General features: G+C 43.0%; 1 protein-coding gene across 34 annotated transcripts in view; it reads right to left on the reverse strand.

Annotated features, from left to right (window-relative positions):
- Window positions 1-27,155, reverse strand: part of TNS1 (tensin 1) — a 310,381-nt gene that overhangs the window by 11,645 nt on the left and 271,581 nt on the right. For 16 of the 34 annotated variants that reach the window (XM_088662729.1, XM_088662742.1, XM_088662725.1 and 13 more), the window contains 7 exons: window positions 26,896-27,034; window positions 19,511-19,603; window positions 16,557-16,592; window positions 9,711-9,906; window positions 6,726-7,585; window positions 6,021-6,107; window positions 453-584 (listed from right to left, as the gene is read on the reverse strand). In XM_088662729.1, the coding sequence (XP_088518855.1) occupies window positions 453-584; window positions 6,021-6,107; window positions 6,726-7,585; window positions 9,711-9,906; window positions 16,557-16,592; window positions 19,511-19,603; window positions 26,896-27,034 (1,543 nt within the window). The remainder of the gene's footprint in view (window positions 1-452; window positions 585-6,020; window positions 6,108-6,725; window positions 7,586-9,710; window positions 9,907-16,556; window positions 16,593-19,510; window positions 19,604-26,895; window positions 27,035-27,155) is intronic. The other 18 variants (XM_088662779.1, XM_088662773.1, XM_088662765.1 and 15 more) reach the window with 3 other exon arrangements.

The raw sequence follows: 27,155 nt of genomic DNA on the forward strand, positions 1-27,155 counted from the left end.
TGACTTTGCACAGAATTTTTGTTGTTATTGCCACAAGATGGCATAGCTGTGTGCAATCTGGAGTAAGAATGTGTTTTCTAATGAACTAATATCAGTCACGCCCTGATTTCCCATGCTGCAGCTCAGTTCCTATTTAGAAAAACTCTTGATAGGATACAAAATCTCAGTCTCTGTTCCCTCACAAGACAAAACATTTGGAGCCTAGTCTGAAAACATGGGCTTGCTATTAGCATAAGCCACAAACACTGAAAGTATGAAATATCATACCTGGCACAGAATTTGGCATCCAGGCATTCCCCTGGCAGGGATATAACAGCCCAAATATTTTCAAATGAACAGATGAACAGATGAACAGATACTGTCAGGGTTGAGATTGATCTGCATTTCATGTGTTACATTAGGGCTAAGGGGAATAGGGGGGAGGGATTACTAAAAGTGAAAGAAGGGTATACCTTTCTTGCTCTGTTGCAAAATACCAGGAGGCGGAGAAGCAACTTTCATGGCCAATCCATAGGCTCCTCGGAAGGAGTGGCTGTCTCGAATGATAAAAGCCCCAGGGTCCTTGTCTTTCAGCAGTGCAATGGCTGAGAAAGAAGAACATAGCCCATGTATGTAAATGGATCTAAGCAGTAATAGGCAGTTACTGGACAAATGTTAAAGAAATCAACATACATTAAATGTACAAGAAAAGGCTCTGAGGCCCAATTCACACAACTAGTCCTAGCAGTTCCCACCAAGTATCCTCTCCATTGTAGCTACAGTACCAGGCATTTGCCCATCACAGCAGCAATAACCTTAGCACATGTTGAATTAGTCTCTGAGCCTTTGCCACATCTAATGCAGGATCTTCTAATCTACTTGTATACTTGAAGGCAAATGTCCTTCTAAGATTTGATTAAGGCAAGAGTAAAACTGCGGAAGGTACAAGAAAGTCCTTGCCCTGGAGAATCTGATCTGAAACACGGCCAGCCTCCATTCAGTAACAGTCACTTTACCCTTGCAAGGGGAGACATGAAGGAAATGAGGGGACGTGTTCTTGGATTAAGGATGGATCTGCAGCGCTGGGCTGCCAAGTGCCTCAGCTGTTGAATGGGTGAGAGCAATTGCTGTTGACAGAAACATAAACAAAGTCTTTTAAAGGGGTTGCTCACAATTATCTGAGAGGTTGCTTATCAGCATTGGCTGGAGACAGGAGCACCTCATTCATCATTATAACATGGCTCATGGCCAAAATCACAAGCAACATGCTTGCAAGATCTCTAAGCCTCTACACCTTGACTACCCCAATATGGCATATACTGTACTTATCTGCACATCTTTCCATGTAAACATAAGCCATCATAGGATGGAATTATTCTAAAAACCACTTCTATTATTCTCTTCTTAAAAATGTAAATTCAATACTGCACAGTACTAGTGAAGTCACTAACTCTCTGTCAGTGGGTGCCTCTCTTTTTTCAGTCCCTGTGACTCAGTAGTACATGCATGTCCACAGGTCAACAGAGGGATTCGAAGTGTGCACTTGTCACGTCTGTTGCAGACTCCCCTATTACACGTGTCAGTAGTGGACCTGAACCATCTATTTTAGGAGGTGAGAAATTGCAGAGAGGTGAGGATGAATTGTTAATCTGTGCTGGGCAAGAAACTGTACACTTATGAAGCTGAAGGGATAGCACAAGCACCAGAAGGCTCTACATTTCAAGGCACTCTAAGTGGGGAAATGTCTTGCTCCAATTTCACATTACTGCTGGATCTTTCTACAGATCACTTTGCATTTCTCTTCCCACAGCCAGCGGCCAAGGTTAAAATCCACTTAGGCCTAAATGTTGCAATGCCAAGTACAGGTTTGCTGCCAAAAAGCCCCCAAACCTGTGCTCAGATTACTTAAAATATGTGGTGTGGCTTCATTGCATTGTGTTTACCCTCATCCATGCTCTATATCATCAGCTGCTAATGGGAGAGAGCAGGGGAATGCACAGTGGGTTGTATCCAGCTAAGTTTTACTCAGAGTAGACCATTGCATTAATAGTCCCAAGTCATGTTCATTGATTTCAGTGGGTCTACTTTGAGTAGAACTAGCAGATGATATAACCGAGTATGATGACATCAAACGATATGTAAACATTTCGGTGAAAGAGGGGCACTGTTTTCAGTGGCAAACATTTGTTTGATATCACATCTAACTGCTCCCTTATAGAATCAGCAGTTAGAGACTTCTCAGCAACGTCAGTCTGCACTGATCACTTTTCAGTTGTCATTCGCTGGGTTTCTAGCACAAATGTGATCTGTGAAAATTTTGAAGCTGTAATGTGGCACAGCAGATGAAACACACAGAGCCCAACCTCTAAGGACCAAACTACACCTTACATTACTCACAACTTTTATAAAATGTGCTTAAGCTGGCCACTCTTATTTTGAAGCAAAAGCAGCCATTCAGGGCCCCAAGTTGGGACATGTTCACTGTCTTCCTATCCAGCTTGCCATTACTGCAATTGTTTAAACAAGGAGTGTGTTCTTGTTGTGGAGTGGATCTTACCTAGAGAATTGTGAGAAAAATTTGGGCAAGCATCTGCTGGGGAAAAAGGATAGCCTGCCTTAGGAGAGGGGTTAAGCTAGAAAGAAAGATCCACTCCACGTTTAGGCTAGAAAGAGTCACTATTATCCAGTCTATTTTAGTTGTTTGGGTCTTATAAAAGTCTCAGAGTCAACTCCTACTTCCCTTGAGATTAGAGAAGTTTTCCACTGTTTGGATTTAATTTAGGGGAGGGAAAGGAGCACAACTAAACTTTTCATTGCTGAGTATAGGAACAGGTAACATCCAATAGCTTTGGAAATACCCATCACCACTTAAAATAGCCATCAGACACAACTGGCCACTGAGTGAATCAAAGCAGTGATGTACGGATGAAAGGATATATCCTTCAAAGGATTAAGCTACTTAATTGCACTTTATTTTTAATACTGTCAAACTGGCTAGGGTTCAGAGGAGAGAAACAAAAGCTAGGTTTTTGGAATACCAGTTCTATGAGGGAATGGTTGACGGGACCAGGACTGTTTAGACTAAAGTTGTAAAGGTTTTTGAGGGGCAGTGAGGCAAGTCAAGCTATTTTTTTTCAAATATACATATTAAAAAGCATCTATAAAGAGAATGTGTGTTCTAACAGGTTGAAGGCAAGAGGAATACTTGGTTACATTGGCACATGATAGCTGTACCATCCATCACAGTCTAGGAGCTTGATACAGACCAAATCTGAAATCTGTATCCAAGTTCCTCCTGCCACCAATGCCAATGATTCCATATATAAACAGCCTAACTATTCCTGTGGCAAGCTCTCTCATCTTGAGATAGTCTGGCCATCTGTATCATTTTGCCAAGTGGCAATGGGAATGTTATCATGCTAGGTGCAGATGTGCTGTAAAATAGCCAATGTTAACTACCCATGGCTAATGCAGAATCACTGTGGTTAGCAATAGGAATCCAAGAGGATGTACTTTAAGTCCTATCATAATGGAGGCCCCTGGAGGAGGAAAAATGTTCTGGAACTGTTTGATTTGTCCTTGCAGATTTTGCGATTTCTTTGAATGCCAAGGACCAAAGCAATGACTCGTCCACACTTCAGCTTGTAGTTGGCTGCTCTTTATCACAGAATCAGAGCAAACAGCAATTGGGTTTCCCAGTGATTGACATTTGATCCAATTCAGTAGGAAAGAGTGAATTTTCCTAGTGAAAGTAGAAGAGCAAATGGAAAACCTCTCAGACCTGTGCATAGAAAGAACAGGACAAGCAGAAAACCTCTCAAATCTGTGCTTTCTAGGGCTTCCGGGTTCAGCGCCAGCGTCGATCGGCGGGGTTTCGTCTCGTCTCCGAGACGGCCCGTCTCTGCTAGGAGTGGGGAGGGCAGCGAGAGCAACGCTGCGCCCCTTAGAACCTCGGGAAGGGCGTCCCGAGGGCAATTTGCTCGGCACAGACCCAATCCGGACTCCCCAACTCTTCGGTTAGCTCTAATAAGAGCTCCGGAGCGAGGAGGGTAGAAGTCGCGGGGGCCATTTTGAGCGGCAACGTTATTCTAGCAGGGAGAAGCTTCAAGCCGAAGGCGGAGAGCGCTGGATTCTTCCGAAAATAAAACGATTGGAAAAGACTGTAAGTAACCTCACGATTTGGATTATAAAACAATTTGGTCTGGGAGAGAGGGGAGAAAAGAGGAAGCCACCCCCCCCCACGGCAACAAAGAGACAGTAAATAGAAACCCGAAGCCATAAACAGAAGATTTGTAATTCAAAAGGATCCCTCAAAGGCATCAAAGAGAATATCCCCTTTGATGCAGGGTGAAAAGGGGAGAGAGACTGTGGTTTATGACTGCCCTGCAGCAATGAGGTAAAGCCTAAGAAAAACCTTTCTTTCCCTCGGGAGCCGGCAGCCCAGGCAATCCAGTGAGTTGATCAGGATTTATAAGTCAATTTTTACTTCACTTTGTATTTCTGGACTTTGTGGAATTTCTTTTTTGGCTTAAGTGCTTGTGAAATGTGAGTTCGAACTTTATTGTTAACAAGACTTGAAGAATGCAGCCAGCTTGTTAAAATGGAGTCGAGAAAATAAACTGTGATCATATTCCACCCCACGTGATAAGTTTTGACCTTGGCAGGACTGAAATATGTCAACAAAAAAGTGTTCCCCTGAGTTCCAGCGGTCTGTTTTGACCTTAATGTGGGAAACAAGAATAGAGTTATGTCAAGAGGAGACACGACGACAGGAGTTACAGCAGAAATTTCAGGAGGTGATGGCGGAATATGATTTTCTAGGAGATGAAGCTTTTGACACTGAAAAAGAGCAATGTGAGAATGACAATGATGGGGAAGGAAAAGATGAAGATGAGGACTGTGATGATTCAACACAAAATGAAACACACCATGAAAAAAATGATGACTCTACTCTACAAAAAGTTGGATGGAGTGCCCTGCCTTTGAGGGGGGCACGATTGGTATTATTGGAACTCCAGAACGCCCACAGGGAAGAAGGAAAAAATATGCAGAGAAGAGAAGAAATTCAGGGGTCCTGTATGGTGGCCTGGATGGCAAGAGACTGTAAACAGGGGGTGGGGTGAAGGGAAAGTGATGTTGTGATGATAAGGATGGATTAACAGGTTTATAACTGGTCTGCTGATTTTGGAATTTGCTGGATTGGGGGGGGTGGAGCCGGTAATCGGGGATGTAAGGTTAAATTGAGAATAGTTATAGTTTTAAAAGTAAATGGATTTTGGAAAATGTAAAAATATGGAGGCTTATAGAGGGAGAAAAAAAAATTAGGCACGGGAAGAGAAAATGGGAGTTTGAATTTTCAGTGATTTGAATATTAGATGAAAATGTTAACAATTGATTTATAAGTTGTATAAGATACAAAGGTGTATTTTTATAAAGTAAGAAACTGTTGCAGATGATAAAAAAGGGATGAAAACCGGGGAAGGGGGGGAGGGGAAGCCCATAAAATATGGTTTTTCAACTATGAATGCAAGAAAAATTTTTCTGTTTTGTATTGTTTTTTTCTTTTTCTTTTTTTTTTCGCCCTTTCTTTTTCCCCTTTTTTTCCTATTTCTATTTTTCTCTTTTTTTGGTATAACAATAGATGGTTGGATGGATGTCCTCCTGCGTACTGCCCTGGTTTGCTGGAGCTCCCTGGTGGCAGGGGGGGGCTTTGGGGTCAGGGGAGGGGGAGGAGGACAGAAATCCAAGCATAAAATGGACCATTTCTGACTGTTCACAAACATGGGATACTTCTGTGGCAGGGGAGGGCCCATGTGGGTGGGTAGGAAGGAGGTGGAAAAGGGGTTTAAGTATGTACCGTTTTTTTGTTTTTTTGTATTTTGTAAAATTAATAAAAAGTATGTTAAAAAAAAAACAAATCTGTGCTTTCTAGGCATGGGACAAGCGGAGTGTGGACGAGCCCCAAGTCACTCAAATGTTTGAGCGTATGATTGCCAAGTGTTGTCTGCTGAGCTACTCTGTTCTGTAGGGCAGAGACGCACCTTGCTCCCTGGAGATCTCTGGCTTGTACCAGTATTTGGAGGTATCCTGGACAAACTTCAGGTTAGCTCTGGTCTCAGGGCTGCTGTCTAAAAGACAAAAAAGGAATGAAAATGAGAGAACTCAAGGAAAGGAAATGTTATGGGGTCTCATCAAGATAAGACAATTTTATTCCAAACAGATTAATCTGCAGTAATGCCCCATAGCACTTTTGTGATTACTAATATGGAAAATAATGAGAACCCCACCCTGTAAAGCACCTTCTCAAGCTCATGTCATAACTCTTGACGGTCTCTTTCAATTCTATATTTTTGGGGTTCTATCATTCTGTGATAAAGTGATGGCCTCCTAAACAATAGTTAAAACTCCAAGAAGTGTTAGAACTGAAGAGGTGCTTCCATATCTGATACCATGCTCAATGAAGAATAATACATGTTCAACCAAATGATGCCAATATGGAGTATCACAAGCAAAAAAAAAATGAGGAGAGCCTTGCACTCCAGGGTAGTGGTGCCTGCATGACACACCGCAAAACACTTACAGGATGCTGATCATTTCAGGACAATCCTTGGTTATGATCAGATTCTCATCTATCAAGTACTGATAAGCAGGGTAAAATAGGAAGACTAAAGACCCAGAAATGCCCCCTCCCCAATTTCCATAATACACACTACTCAAGTGAGAAGCAGCAAGATCTGAGATTTTACCTGGCATTGAGAACTTGGAGAAATCAGGCAGAGTATGATGGAAGGCCATGCCACTCCCACTGCTGGGACTGGACATGCCACTGGAGATGGGTGAAGAGGTCTTGCCATTCACTGTGGCATAGTTAGGCAGGCTGTTTGACCGATCCCCTGATGACATCCTTCTCTTTTCAGGGAGCAGTGGTTGGGTTGGGGTGGGGCTTCCCTGCCGGTACACTGCTGAGTCAGGGGACGAGGAATGTGGGCTACTGACTCCATGGTAGTAGGCCGGGGAGACAGGAAAAGATGGGGTAGAGGGAGCCTGATAACCTGAGGCACTGCTTTGGCGGGACAGCGTTGGGCGCTTCTCCTCTGGAGCCGAGTATCCATATATGATGTGCCGATCTAAGTTGGGACTTCCAGAGACCATTATGGGCTGCTGCCGAGTCAGGCTTGGACTCCCAGGCGATGCAACGAGGTTGCCGTACGGAGCCATTACGTGCCTGCTCATGCTCGGGCTTCCTGGAATGGCTCCCATGTTAGCGTTGACAGCTCTTCGCCCAAATCCTGGGCTAGGGGGAGTGTTGGTGGCTACCGTTCTGTGGAGGGAGTGGGGGCTTCCAGGCATGACATGGACCCCAACTGCATTGGCTTGGGGTTGAGGCCTTGGGTGGCTATCTTGTTGAGTGCTGGCTCGGCCATCAGGGAAGTCAGCACTCATATAGGCTGGAAGGCCCTGAGTTGATGTAGAGGTGTTTTGGTAGCTGCTGTTCACCGACGGCCCCTGAGAAAGGTTGGTGGATTGGAAACTGGACTCAGCTGATGGCTGGGATGAAATGGCTATGCTGGCATTGTTCTCTGATGGGTAGCTACCTATAGAGAACCTGGGGGAAGCAATGGGAGAGCGCAGAATCCGTTATTAACCTATTCCTGTAAAACATGATATAGAGCTGGAGATAACAGGACTCTTAAGACACAGGAAGAACCCACCTTGTTCAAACCTCTTTATCCAAAATTCTTGATTCTCCTAATTCCCCATGAGCTCCTTATGAAGCTCTAAGTCACAGTGACCGTAAACAAACCAGCTGTCATATTTAGACTTTGATGTCCACTCAGATAAATGACTGCATTTATTTGCTCACAAGAATGTTCACATCCTTGAAACAAACTTTGAGTGGACTTGGGTCATTTCCTAATAGGCTGTCATTTTTGCTTCATCTTGCAAGTTCACAGTTTGCAATCCATTATGTGATTATATGTGTGCAAAACATTCCAGAGGGGAAAATATTTCACAGGAAGCTGAGAATGTGACCTTTCTGTATGGACAAATGTTAATATGTGTATGTCAGCATGCTGCCCCTCCCCAAAAGCCAGTACTTACAATCTCTGTCCACAATCCTACTAAGAAAACAACAGCACTGTATTTAATAATAGAAATAGAGGAAGCTGTTTATACCAAGACAGACTATTGGCTCATCTATCTCAGAACTGATTTCATTTGCTAGCTGTATATCTCCAGGATTTCAGACAAGAGATATTCCCAGCCCTACCTGGAAATGCTGGGGATTCAACCTGAGACCTTCTGCAAGCAAAGTAGTTGCTCTACCATTGAATGATTACACTGTTTAGTGTTGTCCTTTGTAAGCTAGATCATTCAATGCATAACATTTGCAGAGAATACAGTAAAAGGAAATGTTTTTTTTTTCCTGAGGAAAAATGACTGTAAAGAGAGTAAGGTAACATACATATTCTGTGCGCATTGGTTTATTGTGGCATGAACTGTCATAAACAAGAGCACCTGGCATAGTAGAAAACATGAAAGTCTGGCCTGCAACCTGATAAAATAAATAAAATTATTTGGAGAGGCTACAGGTTAGCAATAGAGCTCATGTTTTGCATGCAGAAGGTTCCTGGTTCAATTCCCAGCACCTCCAAGTAGGATTGGAAAAGACCTCTGTGCTTTGAGCTACTGCCAGTCAGTGATGAGCAGCAAGAACCAATGATCTGACTCAATACAGTGGCTTTTCCAGATGTGATAAGAATTCAAAATTCAGTTGCATTTATGAAAATATGATTACTATACCAATGGGCACCTCTTCTGTGATCACCTTCCTAAAAAAAAAAAAATGGCCTGCCCACCCCACAAGAAAAACTGGTGTCATACTCTATTTATCTTAGCTTTCTTTATTCCATCCACAATAAATCCTTCCATGTTCACTTATATACCAGGTCGACAAATGACTATGAAGATAAGCATCTCACCTATGCGTACAGAAACATCTTACCATTCACACGTAAGTGTACAAAGCTGTATATCTACACTGGGGGTGGGAAACCTTTTTCAAGCCAAGAGCCACATTCCCTCAGGGGGCCTTTTAAAGGCACCTTCATACATTCAGGCTTCTTGAATTTTGCCAACAAATATCATAGCTTCTTACCTCCTCCCAGCCTGGCTCTATTCTGCCCAAGGTGGAAAGAAGGAGCAATTATCACAGTGAACAACCATGTGATCTGTCCAGTGATGTGACTTAAGGAAGTGGAAGAACCATCACAAAGTGTCTCTCCCCTATGATGGAGAAAACTGAAGTAGGGGAGTTTCTTTATTACAGAATACTTCTGTCTCTGGGCCCATTATAAACTCTGGCCACCAGCATGTGACCCTCAACAGATCACTCTTGAGGTAATCTGGCCCTCAATAGGGGGGGGGGAGATTCCCCATCCCTGCTCAAATCCATGAGTGATACAAGAAAGGGCAGAAGAACCTATAATGGCTGAACAGGAAATCTCCCTGCAGAGCAAATGCTTTCCTGATCAGTATGAGCTGGAATGGCCCTGTGTCTTCTATTTGGGGAAAGCAGCCTCCCAAGATCATGCATCAAAGAGTCTATATATGTAAGCAAAAGGGCTGCAGTCCTATGGCTAGCTGTCACAGTGAAGTCCTGCATAGTTCAGCAGCATCTGCCATCATCAGCCTGTTGAGAATGGCAAACTACAGCTGTCTTTCCTTACCCATCCATGCTGTGCATTGGACTGCTGGCAGCGACAGGACTTGGTGAAACGAAGGAGTTGGGATAAGACCCATTCCTCACTGGTGTCTCAGTGTTATAGGCCTGTGGAGACAGGGGTGCCTGGAGCTTCCCAAGAGAACTGCCACTGCCACCACTTGTTGCTGTACGGGCCACAGATTCTACATAGCTCCGGGGCTCTGAAATGAGGCAGAAAGAGAGAAGATGATTACTGAGGTGCCTCGAGGTGTGGGGCTTTTACAACAAATATTTCCAATTAGTGTAATTTATTTTGAAAATATATATATATACATACACATTGTTTTGTATAGTAAGATAAACTCAAAGCAGGTTACAACTAAGCTCATAAAACACATACATCATGCTAGTAGCAGTCCAAATTACTAAAATCAAAGTTAAGCACCCTCTTGGTCCCTAGAGCAAATCAGAGTAATTCCTCCCCCTCCTGAAAACCAGAGACTGGAAGGGCCATTGAGGCCTTCTGCTTCATGATCTTTCAATGCAAGGGCTGGATTCACATGGCCAAACTCCCCTATGCACAATGCTATTGTTGAGAGAATGTAACAGATGAACTGAATCATGCTGAGATAGAACTGCAGGGATCTGTGTTAAGTATAGAGGCTTGATAAAAGTGCAGAACTTCCAAAATCACCGGCATGTAGAGTTACTGTGGCTGACCTGTGGGCACATCTTCCATGTCATTACAATATTGCACAAGATAGCTGGTCAGGATGTACTGTATGCAGAAGAATGTCACTGCGTACACTTGGTCTTAAGTAAATATCAATAATCTCTGACAGACTCTTGCACTGCAAATTCAGCTTTTCTCCCTGTCCTCATCCACCACCACCACCTTCCTAGATGTAGACCATGTAGGGCAACTTCCTCTGGGAACTTGTTTTACCGTCCAGCTAATCTTACAGTTGCATATTGAGGGATGGGGTGGAAATCATCCTGGATTTTTAATTACAACCTCTTACTGTACAATTTAGGAGCATTTCCTCTTGTCCTACCCACAATGACCTATATATATATAGCATTTGTGAATGGGCATCTACTTCAATCTGCTCTATCTTCATAATACTGAACACTGGGTTCCATCAGCTTCTTTACACAACAAATGAGTTCCACATCCTTGCAATACACAAGAGAACTTGCTATACACAAAGAACTCTTGGGGTTTTGTATTTTGGAGCCCTGACAAGCTGCATTAAGGATCATTCTCATCTTAAAGTGTTTAAAATGCTTCATCACAGGCTTGTTTCTGGAGCTCACTCTCACCTCAAATCACTTAAAAAGATGACAACTATTTAGTTTTGAATATACACACTTGTTTTAGAATCTTATGGTGTCAACTGCATATGGTGTCACCGCATATTAAATAACATTTCCATGAACAGCTAGGCTTTCAGGACTTACTTGCAACTATTACATCATGTATGATTTTGAGATATGGGTTTTCCATAAAACTTGCATCTAGATGTTTTAAGATTACATATACTCTTGAATTGCTCCCTTGTCAGAGAAGAACACAGCTTCACTCTTGACAATATGTATTTAATTGCAACAAAAGAGGGAAAGCAATTCCCTACATTCCCCCACCAACCTATAATGTCCCTAAATTAATATTGGGGTCAACCCTCTATGCATGTTCATGCATATATCAGCCCTGCAGGCTACAGTGGTCTGACTCCAAACCAAATGCATACGGCTGCCCAGTTCCCATAACCATGCCCAGAGTTAATAGTGGACAGATGGGGGACAGGGGACGGGATGAGGACAGGAAGCAGCAGCAGCAGTTTCCCCCACCAAGGCTAGAACTAGCAAGGCAAGTTACAGCGAACAGAAAGGGGGAGAAAAACTAAACTGAGTAATTGTTGACAAGCATATTGTATGAGTAGTTGGAAATATATAAACAACCCACCCATTTTCAGTAAGGGAGGTGCCCGAGTCTGCAACCTCTCACTCCCCCCCCCCCGTGCACCACTGCTCCCAGCTACAAAAGGCAGTCCAGGGCCCCCTTTCTCCAGCCCATGCCTGAGCAGCCACAGCTGCCGAATCGCACGTCAACCTCCTCCTCCTCCTCCTCCTCCTGCTGCTGCTGTCCATGCACAGGATTTAAATACAATCGAAAGGAGGAGACGCTCCGGCTACAAAACACATACGGGGGGGGGAGTGAAAGAGAGAGAGGACGGGGCTGGCTGTAACTAAAACAGCAACTGAGCAAACTACGTGGTATAAAATAGGGTGGAGGGGGGAAGGGCAGAGATTTGAGGGGTGAGGAACTAGCTAGTGTGGCTGGTGTGGAAACACGCACCCGAAACTAGGGCGGGGAGAGAAAAGGGAAATTGTCAAGGGCGAGGTGTGGTGTGGTGTCTCTGTGTGTAACACAACCCCCAGAAAAGCGAACTCGGGACCTGACTGGAGAGTTTCTCTCTCTCTCTCTCTCTCTCTCTCTCTCTCTCTCTCTCTCTCTCTCTCTCTCTCTCTCTCTCTCTCCTGCCTAGTGAGGGGCAACCACTGCATGTGGGGATGGAGCGCCCCGAGGAGAAAAATAAAACACACACACACACAGGGGAATGGGGTGGGAGGGAGAAGTGACAGACATTGGCAGCCGACCCAATACCCGTCGCGTGCTCCCCCTCAGCCGAAACTGCCCGTCCTCCTTAACCGGCAAGCTGAGTGAGGTTGTCGGGCGCGGGGAGACGCGAAGGCAGGTCTCAGAGGCGTCGCGGCCAGAGGAAGCATGCGAGGAAGGGGAAGGAGCTGGGCGTGCACACACTCAGGTTTCACTGCCTCCCCGCCTGCGCGGCCCTGCGCCCCCTGCAGGGCTTTGCAGGGAAGCACCTCTGCAGCCAGTACCAAGCAGCAGCAGGAGGGAAAGCGGCGAGCAGGCGGGCGAGCGAGCGGGCGGCAGGCTGGCAGCGCCCCTCAGATGACGACGCTCTAGGCAGTTGCCTAGCTCACCTCAGTGGACGCACCGGCCCTGGCCCCAAGATACACCGGAGGGGAAACTAGGAACAAAGTTGCAGCCGCTCCACAGTTGGGCAAGGTATGCAAGGTAATTAATTAGGCAATCTTCTTCTGAGCCTTATTGGTGGAGTAAAATGTATGTAAACAGGACTTTGAGATTACTTTTAACCTTTCTAATATGGAAAACAGATAAACATGGGCCAGGTTTAATGAAGATGGAAGTTGGATTTCTAAACTGGCCAGATAAATCCGGTGGCCAAGCCCTATCTGTTGTGTCCAAAGCAGTGTTTGCCAGTTAACCGAGCCCACCAAGGCAGGAAGGAATGGAATGGAATGATGATAAAGAAGGCTGGTCTGCCCTCTTCATACTGAACATTCCACAAGGCAAAAGCCCAGAACAACAATCTTGACCGAACCAAGAGAGGCCATGGACATTTGGCTGTCTTGGTACTGGGCTGAACTGCAGCCTCAAAAGACTTGCAAAACACATAATAGGCTATTATGCTACTTAAAGTGATTTCATCTGTTATAGATACACACTTCATGCACTCCTCCCTAACTAAAAATGGCATGGCTCTGTATTCACAAGTTAACTTGCAAGAGGTTAATGGGAAGCTCCCCGAAAAAGCCAAGAATTTCTGTTAAACTGTGGGGAATCTCTTTCCCCCAAACCAGGAAGGGATAAAGGACAGTAAAATTGTTGTATCTCATGTCTTTGTCTTCTTCCATATATATAAGAATAAAGGATGGGCTGCCTTTAGTTTTAGATATTGTCTCCCTTTGTGAATATTTTTTCCTTCTGCTATATAATGCATCCCCCTCTGTTGCTATAGTCTTGCTCACACTTCATAAAAGCCTACGCATATGCTAAGTTCTCAAGCCCAGCTGTGTGCAAATTATCTGAGTGATATTGAAAAATTAGCATTATCAAACCATTTGTAAATGCAAAACATAGGAGAGAATGGAACTCTTGGATAACACGCAAGAATCACTTGGCCAGTCCTGTGTCATATCAAACAAAATCTAAAAATACCATCTCTGAATTTATGTGAAGCAAGCAAACATTTTGTTGTGTGGTAGGTAGGAAATAAACAGGGAGAGTCTCAAGAGACACGCCTATGACGCTGGGGGACATGAAACAATCATTTTGACGTCATAAGATACAATCTCCTATAGCCCACAATTCCAGATTCTTACACACACACACACACACACACACACACACACACACACACACACACCTTGCTAGCACTATGTTACAAGAGTCTAAGAGCCAAAAGAAGCAGTGGTAGATTAAAGAACATGAGGACTTTATGCAGACTTAACATACATTATTTAATGTATGGGAGACATTACCAAGAAATCCCTGCTAATGATAGCTGCCCCAAAGATCTCATCAATTGGTAGCACCATGAGCAGAGATCCCACCCACCTATCACCCACCACTACTGCAGCAGATCTCAAAGCACAGGTTGGTTTTATCAAGGGATGCATTCCTTGTTTGTATGATGCATATGGGGTTGGGGGGGGGGGACAAAATCTTCAATGAACTGTATATTAAAATAATAATTGCCTTGATATAAGTAGAGGGTATTTTTTAAAAATAATAATAATCTGAAACTGAATTAATGCATAAACTGAAAAGTGTGATTTTAGGCTGTGTGCTTTTTTAGATTAACGGATTAGACTAACAAAAAGAGTGTACTGGGGAAGTGACAGCAGCCGTCCCAAACGCAATCTGAACTGCGCAAAACTACAAACAAACAATTCCAAAGGTGAGATGATTTTACAGAGACTACTACATAGGGGATGAGGATGAGCTAGCACTGACCAGCAGTACAAACTTAATATTGCCTGACTAGCAAGGACTGGTACTCCCTAAAAACATCTTGCTCAAGTTTTATCTCTATTCTACCTAGAAAAAGCTGTACATCCTGTTCAGATAATGTTTTGGATTCCAATTGGGTTTGTTTGATATATCTAAACATGTAGCAGCCCTCCAAAACATGGGTTCACCCCAGCTGCGTTCTGTCCCAAACAGCATTTTAAACTTGTGAACTCTCTCCTTGGCTTTCTGCTTATTTTCACTCCCTAAAGGTCAGTAGTAGCACATATTTTGGGAAGTACTGGGAATGCAGGACCTCTGCACAGTTATGGAGCAGTGCCTAAATGCTTATTGGGGTAGCAGGAAACAAGTATCTGGGGCAGAGATGAGGAACATCCCGATGTTGCTGGACTCCAGCTCCCATCAGCCCTAGTCAGTGTGGCCAGTGTGCCAGGGATGGTGGGAGTTAGAGTCCAACAACACCTGGGGGTTACATGTTCTCCAGCCCTCCGTTAGGAGCAAATGGCACACAAAGTTGAGTTGTGGTACAGTGCTTGCACCTCTGTTTTTATTTCTTTCTACAAAATGGGGCTGCAGAAGACCCATATTAAAGAAGGGGGGCCTTTCAATTTAACCATTTCCTCTCCAGTTTACTCATGACTTTTGGAAAGCAGGTGGGGAAAATATTCAACATATAACTATCAGAGATCAAAGTGTTAAAAAACCCACTCCCCCCCACACCTTACATGTGTTTTCTGCTGAGACTGCAGAATTTACAGCTTCATATAGTGCTTAAAATCTTAGGGACTCAGTTTCATGAATAGTTTAGTTCTCACTTTGCAGCAATAGATTGTTGTTGCTAGTAGTTGCTGTTGCTACAAGTAGGGATTAGGCAGAAAGGAAACGAGATCAGTAATTTGCTCATGATGCAACAAAATGCTGCCTAAAACTGCTGCCTGCAAGGACGTGACATCCGCCTGTAGCTGGAAACACATATCTCATACCTTCAAAAAGTTATTTTGAGGTTCAAACCCAACTCTGGGATATGGTGAGGTGCAAAATTTAGCAAACAGACAAATATTATTCCAGCGTCTAAATATTATTCCAGCGTCAACCAAGTCACTTCTGTATCAGAAGGAAAGAAGGAGAAAGGGAAGAAAGGAGAGTAGGAAAGGGATCCTCCTCTGTGGCACTAAGTAATGTAGTATGTAAGTATGACTAGAAGAAGTAAAATGCCATTGCAAAATTCAGGCTTTACCTTTGTGGCAAATGTATACCTCTGGTCCCATGTCAACCTGAAAATGCCTAGTACCACCTGCCAGGTGATGGTAGCATGAGGAGCAACCATGTAATTGTGTCTATGCCTCAAGATTCCTGTTTTCATATATTCACAGATTAGCCTGAGATTTGATTTATCTAGATTTTGTTCCCATGCTGGACAGATAACATTTCTATCAGGCATCCAGCTGCAGTCCTATGCAGTTACTTGGAAAGATATCCCCTTGAACTCAACAGGGATTATGTCTATGTATACTTGCCTATGAATGCACTGCTTATCTCACACAGTATTCAGAAATGATACTCAGAATCTTAATTCAATGAAATTGATGTAATCTCCAAAAATGCCAATTTTACCACCAGTAATTGACAAAATAATGATACTTATAGTTTGGCAGAAGTGGCTCAGGAAATCTGTTGGGTTTTTTGGTTTTTTTTGCAAGAAATTCTAAAGGAGAAATGTCTTTGTATTAGCATACTTGTATCAAGGAAGCTGAAGCTATTATTATTAGAAAAGTAATGAACTCCTTGCTAATGTCTTTGCTCTCATTTATTTGCAGTTTCCATGTAAAGCAGCTCTTGGGCAATCTGTGGTGCAGCAAAATTCTGTGAGGGAAATGTTTTGGTCTTCAACTCTTCTGACCACACACAAGCCCACCAGCTTCCTTGTGGCCACTGGGACTAACAGGGGCCTGCTGGCATATTGTTATTTGCCAAATAGTTCATATAAAATGAAAACAATTCCCTCCTTACCTTCATCAGATTCAACTACTGTCTCCCCATCTAGTTCTGAGGGGCAAGCATGGAAGAAAGAAGTGTTTGGGAAGGAAAAGATGGACAATGGCAAGGTAATGAAAATGGAGAGAAGGAGGAGACATACAAAGAGAGAGAGAAAGAGATTAGCAGGATTTCTTATGTTAAGCAACTGTAAATATCAGAAGAGGTTGTTTCTGGTCTAAATCATGACCGATATGAACCAACATAAACACCACAAATCTATGTTTAAAGTTCCCAAATGCCTGAAAAACATTATTAGGAACTGGCCCAACCATCTGCATCCCCACATACAAATCAGGTATCCCTCAGGCCTTCTCGGTAGTGGCACCCACCCTGTGGAATGCCCTCCCACCAGAGGTCAAAGAGAACAACAATTACCAGACCTTTAGAAGGCATCTCAAGGCAGCCCTGTTTAGGGAAGCTTTTAATGTTTGATGGATTTCTGTATTTTAATATTTTGTTGGAAGCCGCCCAGAGTGGCTGGGGGAACCCGGCCAGATGGGCGGGGTATAAATAATAAATTATTTATTATTATTATTATTATTATTATTATTATTATTATTATTATTATTACTCTTCAATCAACTCAGAGACCTAGCGCTTAGCCTGGGAGTCAGAAGAAAATGAAAAGAAAGAGCCTTAAATCACAGAGAATACATACAAGGAGAGGTGGAAGTGAGATGACACCAAGTGTTATTCCACACAATCCAGTGAATTTTCCACCGCTTTCTTTATCACATACAGCCCAATCTTTTGGAGAAGTGAGTATATTGTGCAAGACCACCCAATTAACTATAATTGCAGATCCTGAATTTATGGGCATGTGAGTGAATCCTGACTGAAAGAAAGCAACAATATCACCTTCATGGGGGAAAGTGCTTGTTTAAAAATGTTCCGATGCCAAGGATCTCTCTACACATGAACATTTATGAGTCAAACGGAAGGCTTCTAGCCTAGAGTCCCACCTCCACCCCATGCAAGCTCTGAGATGCAACATTCATGAAAACAACTGTCCAATCTGTTCCAACGCATGCCTCCTCAAACTGGACATGTGCAAAGCCTGATAGCTTCCCATTATGCAATACACTGATTGTGGTCTCTAGGATTAACTACAAGTCTCTTACTCTGCAGTTTTTGTTCTTAAAAGGACCGATATGTTCAATAGCCTTCTATGGCATGAAGTACTGTCCAGAAAGTGGCTGGTTATACTGATGGATGGATAATCTTGAAGAAAAAAATGCATTTCAGGCTTGCTTAGGACTCAGTTTCTATTTTTCCTAATCAGCTTCAGCTTGAGCCAGGTTAGCAAGTTCACGCTTGTGCAAAAATCTGTAGCAGGCAGCTCACATGCTTATGTAAACCTCTGCAAATATTGACTCTGCACCTGAATATTCAGTAAATTGTCATGATTGGGGCTCACTCCCTACCCTTCCGCTGTGGGATTTTATCTCACATCTCCTAGTTTGCTTCTTGATTGCAATCACTATCATTCCTGTGACAGTTTGTCATAATATGTTTACTGTATTATTCTTACCCTTCAGGAATCCCAGTTCAGTTTACATGGCTGCCCCACCCCAGCAGGCAGCTCCTCTATCCAGACACTGGCAAGTGTAAAACTTACTCAGTTTTAAAAATGTAAAAGCATTATGGGGCCTTAACATCTTATGTTAAAGAGTGGCATGACATATATTCCACGGGAGTAATTTAAACTAAGCAGCATATTTCAAAATAAATTTTACAAATTGTCCAGTAGCACCTTAGTGACCAAATAAGAGACCAACTCTAAGGTGCTACTGGACATTTTTTATATATTTTAAATACACACACACACACATTATTTTGACTGCGTCAAACCCACACAGCTACCTACCTGAATCCAGCATAGATCTGTGTAATTACAAAGACTGTAACAACACTGAATATTATATGCAGGGTCACACTGAATAATCCTACAATTTGTAATCTGCATGTTAAGTGTAAATCCCCAGATATGAAAACTTGAGAGATGCCATTCCTTTTAAAATTAAAAATATGTGCCTCAAATCTGCAAGGAAGAGTTACATATGGAAGAGTGCATTTGTGTATCTCCAATGAAATACTTATTTGAGCCACAGTGAATGATCTGTTTGTGTCTTTTGAAGCATATGGGGATGTGGTTCTCTATCCAGACACCACTAGTTATTACATGCAATTAGTTGCAGATTATTTGAATTGGATAGGGACCATAGAAGATTCACACTTGATTGAATTTGTACAGAAAAACTTTTAAGGGCAAAGCTGGAGCCAGACTTTCAGACTCAGTGAAAACTGCAGAATGTGTCTCCAAAATTTGAGCCTTATGGTTGAAATCCAACTTCTGCAGCATTTGGAATCCAAGATAGACAAAAAGAAGAAGTTCAAATCAGATTTGTACTTTTTTCAAATCTGCCTCAACTCTGTAAAGAAGATTTATCTCTCCTTGTCATCCATAATTAAAAATGATGAGTGAAAATGAACAGGAGGCTCATTATTCAAACAACTTAAGGATGTACATTAAAAATACAAAATTGGCAAGAGCAGAATTGAGGAAAGGAAGCACTTTTCTCGAGCACAGAAAATTATGCTGGTTGATGGAAATCACCACCTTAAGGCAATATCAAGGTCTGGGCTTGGTAAGATTTGAAAAGTGATTGTGAGAACAGCAATGCCATTTGCTAAAACAACTGATGCCGTGTAACTGAAGGAATAAAATATATGCTTACACTCCAGAGCTAAAATCTATTTTAAAGTCTGTGTGCAGTGGGTATCTTTAAAACTACTTATACAAACTTCATGTGCCTTCTATCTTGGCAATAGGACAGTGGGCTGTACAAAAGACATATCATAATATCCAATGATGCTGCTGTTCTCCATAGTACCAGTCTCTCCATCATTAGACTACTCTTGCTTACCTCCTGTTTGCTGCAAGAAGATCTCTGCTGGGTTGTGAGGTTTTAGGCCCAGTGCTGAAAGTGGAGTTTTAGCCAGTCCTGGTGGAGAGCGTACTGTTGTCAAAAATACAGGGAGCGAAAGAAATGCATCAACAAAACCGAACATAAAAGGGTGGATTAAATGTAAAGGATAAGAAATCCAGGCATTTCCAGGTTTGTTTTTAAATACCAGTTTATAGCTAAATAGGGTTGTAACTGAATCCTAGCTATATACATGTATGGCTGGAAATACTCAGGGTGATTGGTGTGCTGAAACCACAGGAATGTAGCTGCCGGTAGCAGGCCCCCAGTCTCAGACAGCTTCTCCACTGAGAAGAGACAAAGATTGCCCTCTAAGTCATGTGCATGAAAGGAAAAGAAGCTAAATATTGCTGGAGAAGAGACTTCTCTCTTCAGTAGTGTGTAATTTCTTAAGGCAAGTGGAGCAGTGGATCTACAAAATGGAAGGCTGGTGCACTTAGGGCTCCATCCAGACTTGCACTTGTCCCATGCCTAGAAAAGCATGGGTCTGAGCATTTTTGCCCTTGCCTCACCACTTTCCCCCAGAAAACCCTTTCTTTAGTGAAAAATCAGAGGAAACGTCAATCCAAAGAAAACCTGATTGCTGTTTGCTCTGATTCAGTGGCAAAGACTGGGTTTCTTCAGGGGAAAGCTTGGCAAGCTCTTCCAACAATGTTAACTCTCAAAGGTTTGCTTGTAGCCGAGAGGACTCTTCTACACCATCCCTAAACAGGACCACCTGCTAGAGCTACAGCAACTCTACAACCAACACCTTGCTTTGTGTTTGCACCAAACTACTAAACTCAGCACAACTAGTCAAAGAAATCTGTTATCCCTCAAGTTATTAACGTGACCAGTATTGACTATAATTTATATGTTTGTGGCAAGCAGGGTTGGCTGTTGTTGTTTTAAGTAGCTTTTGTGGACAACTTACTTCACACTGATAATGTTTTCAGCAGGTCAGATACATATTTCAAGCAAACCATGCCCCCAGCTTAAATCTTGGCCTGACATTTAGCCTATTAAATTTGCTCCAATAGCAAGGATATAACTACAGATGTGTATTCAGATGCTGTACTGAGCCTGTGATGAAGCAGCAACCAGTCAAAGTCCCACTGGCAAGGAATTAGGTGCTTATGTTACATAGCAGGACTGGAGGACTGGTAACTGTCTCTGGAATGCAACTGATAATTGCACAGGACCGTGATCTTTCTGGCTCTTTTCTTCTTTGTGGAACATCCCTTAGAAAATATCTACGGGGATGACATATCCACGTTTCCATCTGCCTCTTTCCTTCAATAAATCATCACCATCCTTCCCATTTATGGCTTTTTGTGAGAGTATTGGGTTAGTGCAGAAACTGAAACATAGCAACTTCCAATTTTCTCTTTACGAGCCCAAGAGAACAACCCAATAGAGACAACCTTGGTAGCAAATGACCGCAGCATCCCCATCCCATTACCAGGACGTTTGAAGAACAGCAATGAATGAATAGATAATGTATGTCATCCTATGTCAGAGTGTTTGCCACAAGGTAGAGATGGCATCTGCAAAGATCGTGATCATGAGACGAGAAGGATTTGAAACATTGCATACGAATGGCATTGTATATCACAAATAGCATACATCATATATGTATGCATAACATGTATATCAACAAAGCATTTGCATGATTGCATTTACATATATCTCGTTTTATGTCTACCCAATCAAGAAGGAGAACAACATTTAGGACAGCCATGCATATATACACTATATATATATATATATATATATATATATATATATATATATATACATATATATACATACAGCAAGCAGCAATGGATGTAGATGTATACGTGAGATGTGTTTCAAACAGCAAGTCTCACAAAAACTCTAATGTGGGTTTTTCTCCTCTTTCAGTCTACTGCTATCATCGCTAGTGATATCATATTTCACCAGCTCCAAACAATTCAGTCTTTCTAACTTGAAATGCAAGTTCTCTTGCACAGTGGGTGTACGCAGACAAACGAAGTACTATATTGTCCATTAAGGAAAAATTCGACACATTCTCCATTATTTGCATTGCAATCCTCTGACTTACAGCTTCAGATGGGCACCCTTGCCGGGGACACAGCAGGAGGGAGGGAGGGAGGCAGGAGCATTAAAGGAAAGCCAGTAACCAAGAGCATATATTTCATCATGGATTAGCTAGGCTGGCTAGGATTAATGGCTCAATACCAATGAGTGACTGGGAAACAAGCAATTCCAAAAGCAGCTAGTCCATGTCCAGAATATCATATAGCTCAGTGCTCAACCTGCATCCTCAAGAGCCTGCTGTACAGGCTCTTGTGGGATTTGCTGATAGTACCTCGAGTGCCTTGTTCAGCTTGCTGGCAAAGACTACAGGCATTGTTACCAAATCTGTTCACATAGTGGATCTGTAACTGTTCTGTAGGAGAAAGCTATAGAGTCACATGCTTGACTATAGAGATACCTTCAGCCCACTAAGAATATGTAGCAGATCGAGTCTGTGGAAGCCTTTTGAAATGTCATTCTGGTTCAACAGAACCAGAATGAATGCGCAACTCACAGCATGTCTCTACACGTGAAGTAAGAGTCAATCATGATGAAGGCTGTAATCCCATGCACATTTATTTGGGAGTAAATCCTACTGATATCACCATGAATTACTTCTGAGTGAATATGTATGGGACTGGGCTGTGTGCTCCCATGAAATCAATGGGATGACATTTAGTCATGGCTAAATTGTGTTAATTGCTCTTGTATTATGCAACTAAAAGTACAAAAATGTCTCTGGCAGTGGTCTCCCAAGACACTTTCTGCACTGACAGTGAGAAAGACAAGATTGTGATGATTGGAAGTACTCTTCATCTAACCCTTGAAACAAGCACATTGAAGATGTGGCCTTTAAATATCAACATCAATGAATGAGGCTCAGCTGAAACTTGGAGAATTCTATTTCCCCTATTCTTTGGGGACCTATATTAAGCTACTTCTTGCTGTTATTGCTCAGAATATCATTCACCTTAGTGTTCTGTAAACATATCTGTCACAATTCACTCTGCATTGGGAAGAAGACTGGTGTGGTTGTATTTTTAAAGGCCCTGCTTTAAAATCTATGAATGATAACTGGCAGTATATATTAATAACTGGGGTGCTAATAAGTGGGAGTACCAGTTCTGTTCTGAAATAAGAGCTACCCTCTTCTGGAAGCAACAGTGATGCTTCCAGTTTGGAATCAGAATGTTCTGAAAAATTTGGGTCTGCTACTTTTGAGATCTTTGCCATTTCCCAGCTGCTCACTAGCCCATTGCTGTTGGTATGCACTTAGCCATGTTAGCACTGCCAGATGAAATATTGGCAGAACTGTTCAAAGCTAAATTAATTACATTTAAAAACCCACCACCAAGTTATCAAGGGGTTAGTCGGTCAGAGGCATGCTTGACTAGAAAAGTAAGGAAGACAGAGCATGCAAGAGGAAATTAAAGACCAGGTTTTCACCCACAGCCTCAGAAGCTGAGCTACCACAGAAATCTCAAGGCATCTGTGGATTATAAGGCCTGGGCATACGACAACAGTATCCACGGCATAAACAGACCAGATGTGTCACGTTTAACAGCCTGGGCTCATTTTACACAATTATAATTCTAATATTTTGCTTGTGCTTCATAAGAACAGTCGTACCTTGGAAGTTGAACAGAATCCGTTCCAGAAGTCCATTCGATTTCCAAAATGTTCGGAAACCCAAGCAAATCTACATGTTGTTAACTTTCATTTGAGAACTGAAGGCGGAACAGGTGTGCAACACAGCAAATGCCCTAAAGCTATATCTTTGTAGAATGGAAACCACTCATTCCACATTTGGTGCGGGCGTGTGCACATATGCACACACCTATGGAAAAAGTTGTGGCCTCTGCAGCATATGCACTCTATGTATGAAATGTATGCCCTGTCCTTCCTTACAAAACTGCCCAGAAGGGAGTGGGAGCTATCATTCATTAAATTTGTATCCAAACTTTCTACCCAATACCAGGGTTGGGGACTTCTTTCAGTCCAGGGACTGCATTCCCTTGTAATTGCTGGGGGGGGGAATATGTCAGTGGTGAGCCAAAGCTATATACACAAATACATACCCCATTCACAGCTATCTACATATGCATGCCCCATTCATACCCATCCGCTTAGGCTGTATATTGTCTCCCTGCTTATTTAACTTATATGCAGAATTCATCATGCGAAAGGCTGGACTGGATGAATCCCAAGCCGGAATTAAGATTGCCGGAAGAAATATCAACAACCTCAGATATGCTGATGACACAACCTTGATGGCAGAAAGTGAGGATGAATTAAAGAACCTTTTAATGAGGGTGAAAGAGGAGAGCGCAAAATATGGTCTGAAGCTCAACATCAAAAAAACTAAGATCATGGCCACTGGTCCCATCACCTCCTGGCAAATAGAAGGGGAAGAAATGGAGGCAGTGAGAGATTTTACTTTCTTGGGTTCCATGATCACTGCAGACGGTGACAGCAGTCATGAAATTAGAAGACGCCTGCTTCTTGGGAGAAAAGACAGCATGTTAAAAAGCAGAGACATCACCCTGCCGACAAAGGTCCGTATAGTTAACCCTATGGTTTTCCCAGTAGTGATGTATGGAAGTGAGAGCTGGACCATAAAGAAGGCTGATCGCCGAAGAATTGATGCTTTTGAATTATGGTGCTGGAGGAGACTCTTGAGAGTCCCATGGACTGCAAGAAGATCAAACCTATCCATTCTTAAGGAAATCAGCCCTGAGTGCTCACTGGAAAGACAGATCCTGAAGCTGAGGCCCCAATACTTTGGCCACCTCACGAGAAGAGAAGACTCCCTGGAAAAGACCCTGATGTTGGGAAAGATGGAGGGCACAAGGAGAAGGGGACGACAGAGGACGGGATGGTTGGACAGTGTTCTTGAAGCTACCAACATGAGTCTGACCAAACTGCAGGAGGCAGTGGAAGACAGGAGTGCCTGGCGTGCTCTGGTCCACGGGGTCACAAAGAGTCAGACATGACTAAACAACTAAACAATTCCCATTCACACACCTGCACATCCATTCATACACATACCCCTCCATAATTCACACGTATCCATACATCTGGGTCACATTTCCTTTTGGGATGCTGAGAAATGAGCTTCCTTTTTCTCAGCACAGAAATGCAGCAAGCTGCCAGTGGAAGCAGTGGAACTCTGCCAGTTGTTGCATCTCTTCCCTCATTGCTCCATTGTTCCTCATCATCATCTTTTTTTGGGGGGGGGGAGTGGGATAAGAAAGATTAGAGAAGATGAGGTTTGAACCTCCCTGCAATCTCCCACCTCCTTTGCCAGCATTCAGCTAACTAGCAGAAACAGCTGAGCAATGGGAGAAATGTGGCTGCACAGGAGAGGTCAGCAGGGCAGATGGAGAGGGCAAGTGGCTGCATCCAGCCCATAGGTCCTGCTTTAAATGGCACACATCAGTTTTGGAAGATTTTGTGCACTGCAGTATCTGGTCCCAATTTACAACTATCAGTTTTTGTCAGTGCAAACAGAAAGGAGAATGAACCTGCAAAGGGCCTTGAACGCTGGGTGCTTGGGATGGAAGAACAGTGGACCTTTCCATGCAAAAGAGCTGACACATCCCTCCATCTGTTCTGCATAAGCCCATGTCCTGTTGTGGAGGTATTTCAAGGGTGTCTTTAGGGCTTGGGTTCATTTTTATTTCCTCCCACCTGCAGAAAACAGCTGCCTCTCTCTCTCCCTCTCCCATAGAGAGAGGAAGCCACATACAAATTGCCTCAAGTAGGATCTGTGTGCCAAAAACCTAAACTTTAAATACTTCTCCTTTGGGACATTCCACAGCTCAGCTCAGGGGTTAGGCATAACCAGGACTGTTTGCCTTTTCTAACCCATCAACTTTGGTAGATTTGGGGTATTGTTTTTCTGTCTAGAAAAGCCATTAATAGTGCTGAAACTGACTGACACATGGATAGGCAGGTTTATAGGTGCAGTATGTGATTCCCCCATTTTAAATAAAAGTACTTTAAAAAAATCCCTGGAACATTACACTGGTTAGAGTATCCCTGAATGATCAAACCAAAGGGATTTCTCCAGCTTATGCATCAGGGCTTGCAGGTATGTTTTTAATTGTCAGCCAGGGAAATGTAATTACAAATTTAAGTCCATGACTCTGCCAGATGCTTCACAGGATGGGGAATTCTTCATTCATAATAACAAGGACCTGAACTTATGTACCATCTAGAATTTATGAACTGGGAATCTTCACAGTGTGGTATAAAATTCCCTCAGCAGGGAAGCAAATTTGCCTATGCAAGTGTTTTCATAGAGGTTCATAAATCATGTCATTGTTATAAGTGCATTACATAATTCATACACATAACTACTAAGTGTTGCTGATGGATATTCTTGTTAATCCAACTTTGTGTATTTGTCAATGCTATGGAGAGCAAGGCTAATTTAACGTTTCCCCCTTGGCATCTAGGAAGGCAGGTATTGTGTACCAAAAACATTGGATGGGTTTCTCTAAAATAGGCTTGCACAAAGGATGACCTACATAGCCAAATAAACCCACCAGGCATATGCTGTGGTTTAACAAGCCACACCCAACTCCAATCCTGCAATCGCTGCTTGACTGCAAGAACAGAAATATTATCAAGCCCCATGGCTGCCTACATGGCTAGTGGGCTTCACTAAGCTTAGCAGGCCGTACGTTGTGTAGTTTCGCTATCTTAACTGCAGAACTTTTATACAACAATAACAGAGCCTTATGGCATCTTCAAAATCAGCGAACAGTCTTCAAGGAGCTACAAGGCTCTTTGCTGTTTTTGCTGTAACTAGCTAGCACAGACAACACTATGGAAATTTATGATCAACTGTGAACCAACCTCCTTGTCTGGTGGACAATGAGAAGGGGGGTGTAGAAGACAGCACAGGACTCTGCTGCTATGGTTTATGCTGACATTCAGAGATTGTGGCTCCTCTTCACCACTCACTGGTAGCTAATGGCTCTAACCCTAATCAATCCCCCCCAAGAGTTGCAAAACTTTGCTGTTGTGATGATAATTATCATGGACGAATGCATACTTCTTGGTGACACTGTGAGAAGTTTACAGCAAGCAGAGATGAAAGGTGAAGGGGGAAGCAGCCAAGACTGGCAGACAGAGAGAAATGAGAAAGTGAAGGGGTGATTAAAATGGTGGTGGGTGTTGGGAAGCTGAGAACGGCTTGACCAACTGCCTCTTAAGTCTGGCTTTGCCCAAGCCACCCACCAATGCCCCCCTCTCCCATCCCCTGCCATGGAACTTACGTAGGTTACTGTAAGGGGTTTGTGGTGAGACAGGGAAGGCAGGGGTTGGGGGAGAGGTCTCACCACCACTGGAAGGTGGACTGCTTGGAGAGGTCCCCTGCATCTCTTCAAAGGCCTCTTTGTAACTGTGGAGATGGGGCTGTAAGAGAGGGAAAGCAGAATCAGTTATGAAAATTCAGGACCTTCCTGATCTCTCCCCCACAAATTGGGGCAGGGAAAATCCCTGCCTTCTCTTTGCTAGATGTTTTCCCCATCTCCTG

The sequence above is a fragment of the Zootoca vivipara genome, chromosome 1, assembly GCF_965207765.1.
Source record: "Zootoca vivipara chromosome 1, rZooViv2.hap1.1, whole genome shotgun sequence".
Lineage (NCBI taxonomy): Eukaryota > Metazoa > Chordata > Lepidosauria > Squamata > Lacertidae > Zootoca > Zootoca vivipara.